Source organism: Rhinopithecus roxellana, chromosome 11 (assembly GCF_007565055.1).
Source record: "Rhinopithecus roxellana isolate Shanxi Qingling chromosome 11, ASM756505v1, whole genome shotgun sequence".
In the NCBI taxonomy this organism is placed as follows: Eukaryota; Metazoa; Chordata; class Mammalia; order Primates; family Cercopithecidae; genus Rhinopithecus; species Rhinopithecus roxellana.
Window position 1 is genome coordinate 98,729,260 of NC_044559.1, and position 13,501 is coordinate 98,742,760.

Below are 13,501 nucleotides of genomic sequence, written 5' to 3' on the forward strand. Positions count from 1 at the left end.
CTGTTGTGCTGACTTTCTTGCTGCCTGTGGCTTGAAAGTAAATTTGGCAACCAATCAACTGTCTTTGAAGGGAAAAGCCAAAGATTCATTGCAATCCCTGTTAAAATATCCACGTCATTTTTCACAGAATTAGAAAAAGCAACCCTAAAATTCATAGGGAATCAAAAAGGAGCCCAAATAGCCAAAGCAATCCTAAGCAAAAAGAACAAAGCTGGAGGCATCATATTACCTAACTTCAAATTATACTACAAGGCTATAATAACCAAAACAGCATGGCACTGTTATAAAAATCTATGCATAGAAAAATGGAACAGAACAGAAAACACATAAATAAAGCCACATTCCTCCAGTCAACTGATCTTTGACAAAGTTAACAAAAATAAACACAGAGAAAAGGATATCCTATTCAATAAATGATGCCTAGGAAAATTTGATAGCCACATGAAGGAAAATGAAACTGGACCCATAACTCTCACCATATACAAAAATTAACTCAAGATAGATTAAAGACTTAAATGTAATACCTGAAAATATAAAAACTCTAGAAGAAACCATAAGAAAAACTCTTTTGGACATTGAACTAGGGAAAAAATTCAGAACTAAGACCTCAAAATCAAATGCAGCAAGTCAAAAAATAGACAAATGGGACTTAAGTAAACTAAAAAGCTTCTGCATAGCAAAAGAGAAAATCAATAGAGTGAACAGATACCATAGAGAATGGGAGAAAATATTCACAAACTATGCATCTGACAAAGAACTAATATCCAGGATTTATGAGGAACTCAAACAGCTCAACAAGAAAAAAAAAAAAAAAATAACCCCATTAAAAGGAAGGCAAAGGACACAGACATTTTGTGAAAGAAGACTCACAAATGGCCAAGAAGCATATGAAAAAATGATCATCATCACTAATCATCAGAGAAATGCAAATCAAAACCACAACTGGATACCATCTCACACAGAATAGCTGTTATAAGAAGTCAAAAATAATAGATGCTGGCAAGGATGCAGAGAAAAGGAAATGTTTATACACTGCTGATAGGAATGTAAATTAATATAACCTCTAAGGAGAATTGTAAGGAGATATCTCAAAGAACAAAAAATAGAACTACCTTTGATCCAGCAATCCTACCACTGGTTAGATATTTCCCAAAGGAAAATAAATCATTATATCAAAAAAAAAAAAATACTTGCACTCATATACTTATTGCAGCACCATTCACAATAGCAAAGTCCTGTAATCAACCTTAGTGTACACCAATGGATGATTAGATAAAGAATATGTGAATATGTAGGATATATACATTTTATTTATTATTATTATTTTTTTGAAACTGAGTCTCGCTGTGACACCCAGGCTGGAGTGCAGTGGTGTGATCTTGGCTCACTGCAACCTCCACCTCCCGAGTTCCCGTGATTCTCCTGCCTCAGCCTCCTGAGAAGCCAGCCACCATGCCCAGTTAATTTTTGCATTTTTAGTAGAGAAGGGGTTTCACCATGTTGGCCAGGATGGTCTCCATCTCCTGACCTTGTGGATGCTCCCGCCTCAGTCTCCCAAAGTGGTGGGGTTACAGGTGTGAGCCACTGGACCCGGCCTATTTTATTCGTTTTTACAGCTGAGTAGTATCCCATGGTGCGTGTGTGTGTATACAGATATATATATACATACATATAGTAGTATTCCATGATATGCACATATTGCATACCCTGTGTGTATGTATACATATATATGTATATACTCTATGTTTATAGCTGAGTGGACTATTACTCAGCTATAAAGTCTTGTTGGACAAATATAAAGCTGGAAATCAATTATATATTATATCTAATTATAATGTATATAATTTATGTGTATATACATGTATACACACATAAATACACACACACACCATGGAATACTACTCAGCTATAAAAAAGAATAAAATTACATCTTTTGCAGCAACACAGATGAAACTGGAGGCCATTATCTTAAGTAAAATAACTCAGAAAATCAAATACTGCATGTTCTTGCCTAAAAGCGAGAGCTAAATGTGTGTACATGGACATAGTGGAATAATAGACATTGGAGACTTGGAAAGGTAGGAGCATAGGAGTGGGGCGAGGGACAAAGAATTCTCTAATGGGTACAATGTACACATTCTGGGTGATGGTTACACTAAAAGCCCTGTCTTCAGCACTAGGCGATATATCCATGTAACACAACTGCACTTGTACCCCCAAACTGAGTTTTTTAAGTCACAGGGAACTTACCTCAACACCCTATATCAACATCAACAACTGCCCCGTCTACCTCCTGACTGTTTGTGCCATGAGAAAATGGAGGCTCATCAATTTAAAGCATTGTAGCTAGGGTTTTTTTTTTTTTTTTCCCTAGCAGATAAAGCCAATACCTAAAATTATATGACTGGCTTTGCTCAGTCATATAATCAATTTAAAGCATTGTAGCTAGGGTTTTTTTTTTTTTTTTCCCTAGCAGATAAAGCCAATACCTAAAATTATATGACTGGCTTTGCTTAAGATTAAAGCACTGGTCAGGACCAGTACCACTGCCCCGAAGACAGGGATTGTTGGACATGTGCCAGAGATGGCATTACCCATGCTCTTATGGAAGCAATTGTGCATGGAAATGAGAATCAATGTCCCATTAGAAACACCTGTGTTTAATTGACTATAAAACTATGCCTAAGGCTAATGGAATGCTATAAAGAATTATTTAAAGGACTGCTTTTCTTTTCAAATCTTTGTAAAGGATGTTTTGCAGATAGGGAACTATGAATACGAAGTCTTGTCTGACACATACAAAGGCAAAATGAACTAGGAATATACCAACTATTGCCCTGTTTAAGTGTTATTTGTGGGCCTAGCACAGCAGCTCACGCCTGTAATCCCAGCACTTTGGGAGAACAAGGCAGGTGGATCACCTGAGGTCAGGAGTTTGAGACCAGCTGGCCAACATGGTGATACACCATCTCTACTAAATATACAAAAATTAGCTGGGTGTGGTGGTGCATGCCTGTAGTCCCATCTACTTGGGAGGCTGAGGCAGGAGAATCGCTTCAACCTGGGAGGCAGAGGTTTGAGTGAGCCGAGATCGAGCCACTGCACTCCAGCCTGGGTGACAAAAAAAAAAAAAAAAAAAAAAAAAAAAAAAATTATTTGTGAGCAGAAAGAGAGATTGGAGTCACCTGCTATACTAATTGCTTTATAACTTTGGTCAATTTTACACTGCTTTTTGTGCCAAAGTTACTATTCTCATTCAAGGAAAAAATAGTTCACTTACTAATTATTTACTTGTTATCTCTGAAGGACGAAGGACTTGGGGTTACTTATACATAGGTCAAGGTAACTCACCCCTGTAATCCCAGCACTTTGGGAGGCCAAGGTGGGAGGATCACTTGAGGTTGGGAGTTCAAGACCAGCCTGGTCAACACGGTGAAACCCCATCTCTACTAAAAATACAAAAATTAGCTGGGCATGGTGGCACACGCCTGTAATCCCAGCTACTTAGGAGGCTGAGACAGGAGAATTGCTTGAACCCAGGAGGTGGAGGTTGCAGCGAGCCAAGATCGTGCCACTGTACTCCAGTCTGGGTGACAGCGAGATTCCATCTCAAAAAAAAAAAAAAGAAAAGAAAAGAAAAAGAAAAAGGAAAGTAGCACACACATACAGGGGTAAAAATGAAATGAAATAAAATGTACAACCATTAAATTCCTTACAAATCTTTCTCCTTAAAATTATGCTAAAATATCATAACAAAAGTTCCCATTTAAAGCATTTTTCAGTGTACAGGTCAGTAGTATTAAGTACTGTGTATTCAACGTTGTTCTCCAACCATCACTATTATCCATCTCCAGAACTTTTTAGTCTTCCTAATTGAGACTCTGTATCCATTAAACATTAATTCCCCATTCCCTTCTCCTTCTACCTTTGACATCCACCATCCTCTGTCTGTCTCCATAAATTTACTACTCTATGTACTTCATATAAGTCGAATCACACATCTGTCCTATTGTGACTGGCTTACTTAGCACAATGTCTTCAAGATTCCTCCACGTATTATAGTAGCGTATGTCAGAATTTCCTTCCTTTTAAAGGCTAAATAATATTCCCTGTGTGTATATGCGCAGTGAGTATATGCATTCATCCATCAATGAATATTTGGGTTGTTTCCACCTTTTGGCTATCATGAATAATGCTGCTATATCTTTTTTTCAGGATAAAAGTTTTATCAAGTCAAGTCATGGTTTTGTAATAGAAAGAATGTTTGTCAGGGTCAGAAATTATGGAGGGGAAAGCTACATTTAGATTAAAAGCAAAGTTGGGAGTTTGATTTTGAATTTGAGATTTCATTTTAGATTTTTAGGTATAATTCTGGAGAGGATGGGGCAGAAAATGATTGAAAGTTTCCAGGAAGAAATATCTATCGAAGATAACATACTCTCTAAATGGAGAGAGTACCCAAAAGTTGGTCTCTTAGTGTATCTAAAGTAATCTAGAACAACCCTGGTTCATTCATCTGTGTATACAATCATGTGATCTAAACATTAGGTTTAAAGGAGAGCACTGCAGCTGCCCCTACATGGAACAGTAAGTCAAAGATGTAAAAAGCATAAGGGAGGCCGGGCGCAGTGGCTCACGCCTGTGATCCCAGCACTTTGGGAGGCTGAGATAGGTGGATCACAAGGTCAGGAGATCAAGACCATCCTGGTTACGGTGAAACCCAGTCTCTACTAAAAATACAAAAAATTAGCCCTGCATGGTGGTGGGCACCTGTAGTCCCAGTTACTCGGGAGGCTGAGGCAGGAGAATGGCGTGAACCTGGGAGGCAGAGCTTGCAGTGAGCTGAGATGGCACCACCACATAGGTCTCCAAAAATAAATTTTAAAAAAGCATAAGGAGCATAAGGGATACTCAAGGGTCCTTCAACCAATAGTGTTTAGCGAAATAACTGAACACTGAAATGGTGGTTTGCATCATTTCAGTGTTCTCTGATCATAGCCACCTGCTCAACAATAGGAAGCATATTAAAGCAATGGCACTCTATTAACCTGTCTTTAAGGAAGCTCTTCTTTATGATTTGTCCCTCAAATTAGATTACTAAAATAATAACATAGCTATATACCCACTCAGTTTCTCTCTTTTCTTAGAAATCTAAGTTGTCTACTGATCAAAAATGTCCTAACAATAAAGATCCTCCTTAGCAATAATAAAAACACACATGTAAAATCTCTCAACCTATTTTACTAAATTCAAATAAACAACTTGAAGGCAATTAGATGGCCAGAAAAATGTAACACATATTTCGTAATTCTGACAAATCAGAACTTTCTTACTCCCTCAGGCTGTGCTTATGTTTTTCATCTGGCTAAAGAGTGTTCCAGCTCTCCTTCCTCCAGGAGGTCCTGGATTGTCAAAGACAATCAACTGACAAGTAAATATTTCCTGAGCATCTACCATATTAGCAGACTAAATCACTGAAGGCACAGACGTCCTAAGGTGCTTCTATTTCTGTGATTTTTTTAGTGGTGCCTAAACTAGGAGGGTGCTCCTGGTGAAGCAGGAGTAGATGTGCAGATAGAGACTGATAGACCTTACCCATCAGTCTCCTTAGGCTGTGGAATTATAGGTACCTTTGCGGCTGCGTGAGGTGAGGCTCCTTGGTCCAAAAGCAGAAGGGCCACTTTCTGATTATCGTAATGTGCAGCTACATGCAGTGGGGTTAGCCCGCTCTGAAAACATGTGCAGAAACAATAACCAGTGTCAAAGGTGTCTTAATACCAGAGGCCTAGATTGAGGAAATGAGATTAGATTGGACACAACATAGGGCATATTTACATTCCGGTTTCCACAGTACTTGGACCCCAGCATTACCTTTTATTTCCCAAGTGCTCTTCATCCTAGTGGGACTTAAATATTTAGTTACAACTCGGGTGGCCATTAGTGAATATTAGCAAGTGTGTGTTTTGTGATCGTGGAAGTGGCCTGCTTCAGGGTGGCTGGTGACCTCTTACCTTCCCAGCAGCATCTGGAGATGCACTTTTCTGTAGCAGGAGATTGGCAACTTCAAGCTTTCCATATTTTGCTGCCACGTGGAGAGGGGTAAATCCTTTCTGAAAAGAAAGAACCATAAACATAATGAACAATAGAAATGATGTAAGGAAAACACACACAAAACCCAAACCAAACAACAAACAAAAAGATATGACATAAGGGCACTGCCTTCCAGAACTGATTACTTATTCTAGTGATGATGAGCAGTGAAGTCTGCATTTAAAGTCCCAGACTCATAGATAAGAGTTCAAGAGCCTTCTTATTGACAGGGTGTGAGTACAACATACCAGGATACCTAATCTTTCTCCCTTCTGCTGACTGAACCACGACATGCTATTGGTTCTGGGAGTCATCAGGTATCTCACCAGGATGAAGTTGGAAAGCTGGATCTGGGGCTTATTCTAGAACTGCTTTAAGAGTTTCATATTGTGGGAAGAATAAGTTAGAGGGTCCCAGACTCAGTTTGGAGCGTTTGGGAAAATCCAGGGGAAGTCTGAACCTCTCACAGTCTCATATCACCAGACCGGACACTTTCTCTTCTTCTTTCCCTGTTTCTCCACGTATACACAATCCTTATGTGTCCTCTAGTCTTCAGGAGGAGTCAGAAATTCTCTCACCTTTAACACCAGAGGTGAACTGAACAATGACATGGTTTTAGAATGATGAGATGCCTATTCTGTAGGTGAACTGAATAATCACACATGGACAAACATGCAACAATTGGATGTTAATAGCTGAGTGGCTGCTCCCTCAGGCTTCCAACTCCTACAAGAATCTGTGTATCAACCAGCCAATCAGCACACTGTTGTGGGGGTCCCAATCATGAGTCAGGGATTAGAGGGTCATCAGCACATTCGACCTCATGAGACTACAGCAAACTAAAAGGAATGTGCAGCTGGTATGGTGAAATGCCTGAACACTCAAGACTCCATCACCCATTGCTCTGTTTCACATCAAATGAGCTTCCTGAACTTGCATCTCAACTCTATTGAAGAGCCCAAAGAATCACAAGAAATGAAATTTGAGGTAGTCATCATTTATCCTGATAGTTCTCTATTTGTAATTATCTTCTATATTGATTACACATTAATCTTTCTTATCTGCATCCAAATAAAAGAGTGCAGTACCAGTTACTAGCTTTGGAAGGCGCACCACAAGCCAATTCATCTTGCTATCACACTTGCTAGGCTTATGTAGCATCACAAGAAAAATGAGCTCCAAATTTTGCATTCTGCACATGCAGAGCAACTGTTTATGTTAGGGTATTACTCTAAGGCATCAGAGTTGAGATAAAAATAAATCAAACCATAAATCAGACAAGACAATAATGACAACAGAAAGAACAAAAACAAACAAAAACAACCCCAAGAAAAATTCACTGCCAGTTTTCCAAGTGTTATAAAAGCATCTACCAACCAAGCTGTGATAGCGTGGTTTGTGTGCTCGGCCTGAGCATTTTGCTAATCTGTAGCTCTGTTTTTAAACTAAAATTTAAGGCCATCAAATAACTTACAAGAAGTCTGACTCTGGATATCAGTAAGGTTTCATTGGAAGATAATGTACTAAGAAACTTAAGGCAAAAAAACCCGCACAAAATACTATCAGTTACCCTCTCCCATCACAGAGCTTTGCTGGCCATATTAATGACTACCGTGGGATTGCAAGAATAGATGCTGTTGTGAGACTTCTGGACCTGTGACTGTGCTGGGAACTGTAAGGAAGATGTACTTGGGGGAACAGAGCAGGATTCTGAGATACGCTTTCATACCTTTGTTGTTATAGATAAAGATGCTCCATGATCCAAAAGGAATGCGGCCACATCCTCATGCCCTTCTCGGGCGGAAAGGTGAAGTGGGGTGTACCCAGAAGTTGTGGCTGCATTTGGAGATGCTCCTTGCTGCAATAACTGTTGTACTATGTCTGCTTTCCCCAGTCGGGCTGAAATGTGGAGTGGGGTTTGGTCGTCCTAAACAGCAAGGTAGAAATGTAAGGCTGATGAGCTGAGGAAACAATGGTGCCTTTATGAAAAATTCACGGAACATTTGCTGCTTGATGTAAGAGGTACAATCAATTTTTTGAGTCAATGCTAAAAAAACTCATTTGTCTTTTTCTTCAGTGTTCAGAAATGAGGAGATGGTAGCTTTAAGCTCATTAAATACCTTTGGAGAGTGAACCATTAATAAGAAAACCATGAAAGGCAGTTCTGTCTATAAATGACCCCCCAACAACACCTGCACAGAGAATCAAATCTGAACTTTAATTGCTCCTTCTTTGGGAGATAAGACAATGTATCCTAGTAAAACTCATATACCTGGGAGGGATATTATACCTCCACACCAGTTATTATCCGCTCACATGGAATGAATTATTTTGTTGGTTCTGTCTTCCCATAGACAAACACAGAGTGTGAGGAAGGCAGTGTAGGGTTGCGCAGTATACCTGTGCAAAGGCTCCCAGCCGAAGGGTCAGCAGGGGCTGATGCCCTCTGCTTGCCAAGCTGTGTATCCTGGTATGGGCTGCATCTGTCTAGACTGGAGAGCCACATCACTACAGTTCATCCAAAGGCAGGAGGTACTCATCAAGTCCCGATCCCCTTGGGTCTAATCCCCAAGTGGGAGGTGCAAATCATCTTAATTTGCTCAAAGATCCCTGTGGTAGTCCTCGAAATAGAAATTCTCTACTGAATTGTGATAAGGTTGAGGTAAATAGTTTAAGCAGGAAAGGTAGAGAAAAGAGGCTAGAATAGAGGACACCATTTTGGAAGAATAAGGAGGACGAGGGTCAATGTCAAAGTAAGAGGGGCTATCTAACCAGTAGGAAGCATGAGAGGAGTTAGGGAGATGCCGCAAGAGAGAAGAGGAATATTGAAAGCAGAAAAAAATATGTGCCAAGGAAAAATCTCGTATACTGCTACTACTGCCACCCCTTAACTTGAAACTAGAGACTGCAGACTGTGCAAATGTATATTTACATATTGTAGGTTGAAATTAAATGGTTTATGATTCTGGACCTGAACTGCCATTCTGATAACCAGACCAAACTATCCATCCCTATAGCAGCAGATAAGTGGGTTTCTCCTGCAGGTGAAATACAAGGCCAATTCTGAAGTGGCCAAACAGCTTGTGTAGAAAAAAATAAAATCCCCCATTTTCCTTTTGTGGCTGTTGACAGCTGACTTACAAGTCAACCAAAAAAGCTCAGTTATTCTTCTAGGTTGTGATTGTTCTAGAAGCTTTGTGCATAAGCCCTTCTCCACGGAGTGTGAAGAACTTTGGACCAAGTCTAGATTCAGTCCCCAACCTGTTAGGGACTAGCCGTGTGCTGACAGTTCCAGGCACAAGTTCTCATCTCATCCTATTTCATTTTGTTAAATAATCGAATGAACAAATGTGGAGGGAAGGGATTTTTCACAGTGTTACTTGGGTAGGGACTTTCCTTATTGGAGGTTGTTCACTATTTTTAAAGTATTCTTGAAAGACGGCGTATATATACTTAAAAGTTTTATGAAAATCAAAGGATTTTTCCTCAGTTTCAAACACTTTTCAAGTATTGCGCATACCTTAGCTTTAGCTTCTACCTGAGCTCCGTCTTGTACCAGATACCGCACAACTTCAGCTTGGCCGGAGCGAGCTGCCATGTGCAGCGCTGTTTCTCCTCTCTAGGGAACATGAGCCAAAGTAAATTAGCTGCAGCTCTGAAGAAGAGTGGAGTATTTTATTTGGCATAAAGCTTATGATGGACTTTTTTCAAAAATAAAAAATAGTCCTAAGCACTTCCTTATTGAAAAGCTAGGAAGTCAAATGCATAAGAATTTCACAGGAACCTGGTCCATGAGGCAAAGACTTTGGCATAAGCCTAGGGAGTCTTGTCACCCACTGTACCAGGGGCGCTGCTCAGTAACCTACAATGTGGCCTCCCTTGGGGCTGGAAAGGCAAGTGCTCATAGGAGCCAAGCAGGCGGGTGAGTGAGTGCAGCTGGGCAGATGTGGAGTGCTTGAGAGAGCCCACACCTGCGCTGAAGCAGGCAGCCACCCCCACCCCCCGCCACACACCCCCAACATCTGCAGCTCGCGGCTGTCACTATGCAGGATGCCAACCTTACCATGCCACACTATGCAACTTTTCAAAAGAAGTGGCAGTCTGGATTTAATACAAATTTTCCTATTCTTAAATATTGACCATAAATTCAGAATTAAAAACAAAACACTACATGGGCAACATAAACATAGCCAAGGGCCGGATTTGGCTTGTCAACAGTTGGTTTGCATTTCCTGTTTGATCTGAACAGATCAATATCTTCGTCTTTGGACATTTTTCCCAGTGGATCATTTTCTTTGCCCTGGACCACCCTCCCCCTATTTTTTCACCAAGTAGATTCTAATTCAGATTACTTCTTCACTTGATTAAAAATGAAAATGATATTAGAAACAGATACACTGAAATGGACAAAAATAAAAACGAAATATATTCTCTCACATAGGTGATGCTCACTTTTAAACTGCCTTTATAAATTGAGCTTTGCTTTATAGGCCACCTACTTCCATGGAAGGACACGTGAAGACAGATTCCACAGGAAACTGGTGGATTGTGTTTATTGGAAAGGTGTTGAGGATGTTGTTTAGTGTATTACTCAGTGTTCCCTCTACGAATGAAAACATTCTCTGCAATTAGTACCAGGAAAGACTGTATTCCATCTGAGAAGCTGGTCTATTTCTATGTTTTTGTTGTGCTGCTTGGGGCTGCTGGAAGATGCAGTCTTACTGGGGAGCCGACTCTCAGGGTAAGGGTGCAGGACCTCCTAGCTTGCCCCTTCTGTGCCAGGATGGTGCTTGTTTATTGTTACTTCTTTAATGCTCATGAGTCCAATGAGCATTATTATGTTTATGGTCTGTTGTGCTAATACTGTGATGTCAAACTTGAAATCCTGTAAAACAATGCCACATGCAGATCACGGGTGGTAAGTTACTACTCTGATAGCTACTCTGAAGTGAGCCTCATGGTTCCTACAGAGCAATGTTTAGTGTGGGAAAATAATACCATTGAGTAATCTATGGATACAGAATTCCATGGGTTTGCTATAACATGGTGAAGCACATTAAAGAGAGACTACCTTGAAGTTAGTTGAAATCACTTCTTTTTTTTTTTTTTTTTTTTTTGAGATGGAGTCTCACTCTGTTGCCCAGGCTAGAGTGTAATGGCATGATCTTGGCTTACTGCAACCTCTGCCTCCCAAGTTCAACTTATTCTCATGCCTCAGCCTCCTGAGTAGCTGGAATTACATGCATGCACCACCACAACCAGCTAATTCTTTTTTGTATTTTTAGTAGAGATGGGTTTCACCGTGTTGGCCAGGCTGGTCTTGAACTCCTGTCCTTAAGTGATCCACCCATCTCAGCCTTCCAAAGTGCTGGGATTACGGGCCTGAGCCACCTCACCCTGCTGAAATCACTTCTTTGTATAAATAACCATAGTGTCTAAATGACCTCTCCAACATGTGGCACTTTTTAATGTTTTTGTTGTAGAAAAATATTCCCCACACTTTATTTTTTATTTATTTTTATTTATTTTTGAGACAGAGTTACACTCTTATCGCCCAGGCTGGAGTGCAATGGCGCAGTCTCGGCTCACCACAACCTCCGCCTCCCGGGTTCGAGCAATTCTCCTGTCTCAGCCTCCCGGGTTGCTAGGATTACAGGCATGTGCCACCACACCTAGCTAATTTTGTATTTTTTAGTAGAGACGGGGGTTTCTCCATGTTGATCGGGCTGGTCTCAAACTTCCAACCTCATGTGACCCACCTGCCTCGGCCTCCCGAAGCGCTGGGATTACAAGCGTGAGCCACCGTGCCTGGCCACACTTTATTTTTTAAAACATAATATCCAGTAGTAACGCACCTGTAAGTTTAATGAACATAGTTCATAAGTCCTAACAATTTGTGGCCAACTAGAGACTGAGCGGATCTTGCCTTTGAAGTAAAGGAAACAAATGTATTCTTGAATTTTCTTCTTTTAAGTAGTCATATTAATTAATTATAATAACAATAAGGTAGGGCATGGTGGTTCATGCCTATAAGCCCAACAATTTAGGAGGCCAACGCAGGAGGATTGCTTGAAGCCAGGAGTTCAAGACCAGCCTGGGCAACATAGTGAGGCCCCCATCTCTACAAAACATTTAAAAATTAGCCGGGCATGATGGCATATTCCTGTAGTCCCAGTGAGTTGGGAGGCTGAGGTGGGAGGAGCACCTGAGTCCAGGATTCTAGGCCGCAGTGAACTATGATTGCACCACTGCATTCCAGTCTGGGAGACAGAGCAATACTCCAACTCTTAAAAAAATAAAAAACAAAAAAGTAGATAAAAATCACCTTTGCCAGTTTATTAAATACTCACAATGGACCTCCTTCGTTCAAAGAATACTTACCACATTGGTGGTGTTTGGTGAGGCTCCATGATGCATTAGTTGTGATACAATATTTACATGCCCCATGAAGGCAGCAACATGGATTGGGGTAAGGCCCGACTAAGGGGAAAAGAAGAAAATGGTGGTTTGTTGGCTTAGCATAGAAGAGGTTTGTCGGTGAGCCTGCCTGCCTGCCATCCATCCATCCATCTAAACCAGTTTAATGATCAGATTAGAAGAATCAGGACATTCACTATTATGTTACAGATTCTATAACGGTAAATATATCAACACATAATCATCATTTTCTTAAAGCAAATTCTGTTACTATGAAAGACTTATGTCATACCTATTAAAAAAGAAAAAGAATTTATTTCATACTTTTAATGTAGATCTTTGAAAAAACTGATAAATAACTTGAAGGTTGTTTTTCCCCTTTACTAACAAACCTTCCTTATCCATATGTGTGTGTAGAGGGAGGACAGCGGTGATTTCATACATATTAGTAAAAAGTCAACTTTTATTTCAGATCCTATTCTGGGCTTTAAAGATGATTCCCATTTATGTCACATATAAAAGAGCAGGGTACCTAACACGAAGCTGTTTCTTTAATAAATGAACAAATCAGCATTAATAGTTTCAAACATTTAATTTTTTAACTTTATGGGTATTACAAATTAAGGCAATATAAATAAAGCAAATATTACAATGTTCACTAGACTAGACTTGAATTGCTTCAGATCCTATGCACACATACATACACATATATGTACATAGACTCCAGAATACTATTCAGCATAAAGCAGAATTTATTGATTCCAGGATATTTTATATTGAATATGTCCATGATTGTGAGATTTAAATAGAGTGAATAAGAAAGATAGAAATCTCAAGTCATTAATTTTTAAAAAAGTATAATTTGCTTGTGCTTTTTATATGAAATGATTCCATTTTAAATTTTTCAGAGTTTAATTTAGCTTACAACATGAACATCATAACTTGATAAAACTTTTTTTTTTAGTATATCTAGAAAAAGCTAACCTGTTTTTTA

At 39.8% G+C, this 13,501-nt stretch overlaps 1 protein-coding gene across 3 annotated transcripts in view; it reads right to left on the minus strand.

The window, feature by feature from the left end:
* ANK3 (ankyrin 3) overlaps window positions 1-13,501 on the minus strand; it is a 707,809-nt gene that overhangs the window by 166,571 nt on the left and 527,737 nt on the right. For all 3 annotated transcript variants that reach the window (XM_030941096.1, XM_010364951.2, XM_010364950.2), the window contains 5 exons: window positions 12,472-12,570; window positions 9,611-9,709; window positions 7,820-8,017; window positions 6,012-6,110; window positions 5,631-5,729 (listed from right to left, as the gene is read on the minus strand). In XM_030941096.1, coding sequence (XP_030796956.1) covers window positions 5,631-5,729; window positions 6,012-6,110; window positions 7,820-8,017; window positions 9,611-9,709; window positions 12,472-12,570 — 594 coding nt within the window. The remainder of the gene's footprint in view (window positions 1-5,630; window positions 5,730-6,011; window positions 6,111-7,819; window positions 8,018-9,610; window positions 9,710-12,471; window positions 12,571-13,501) is intronic.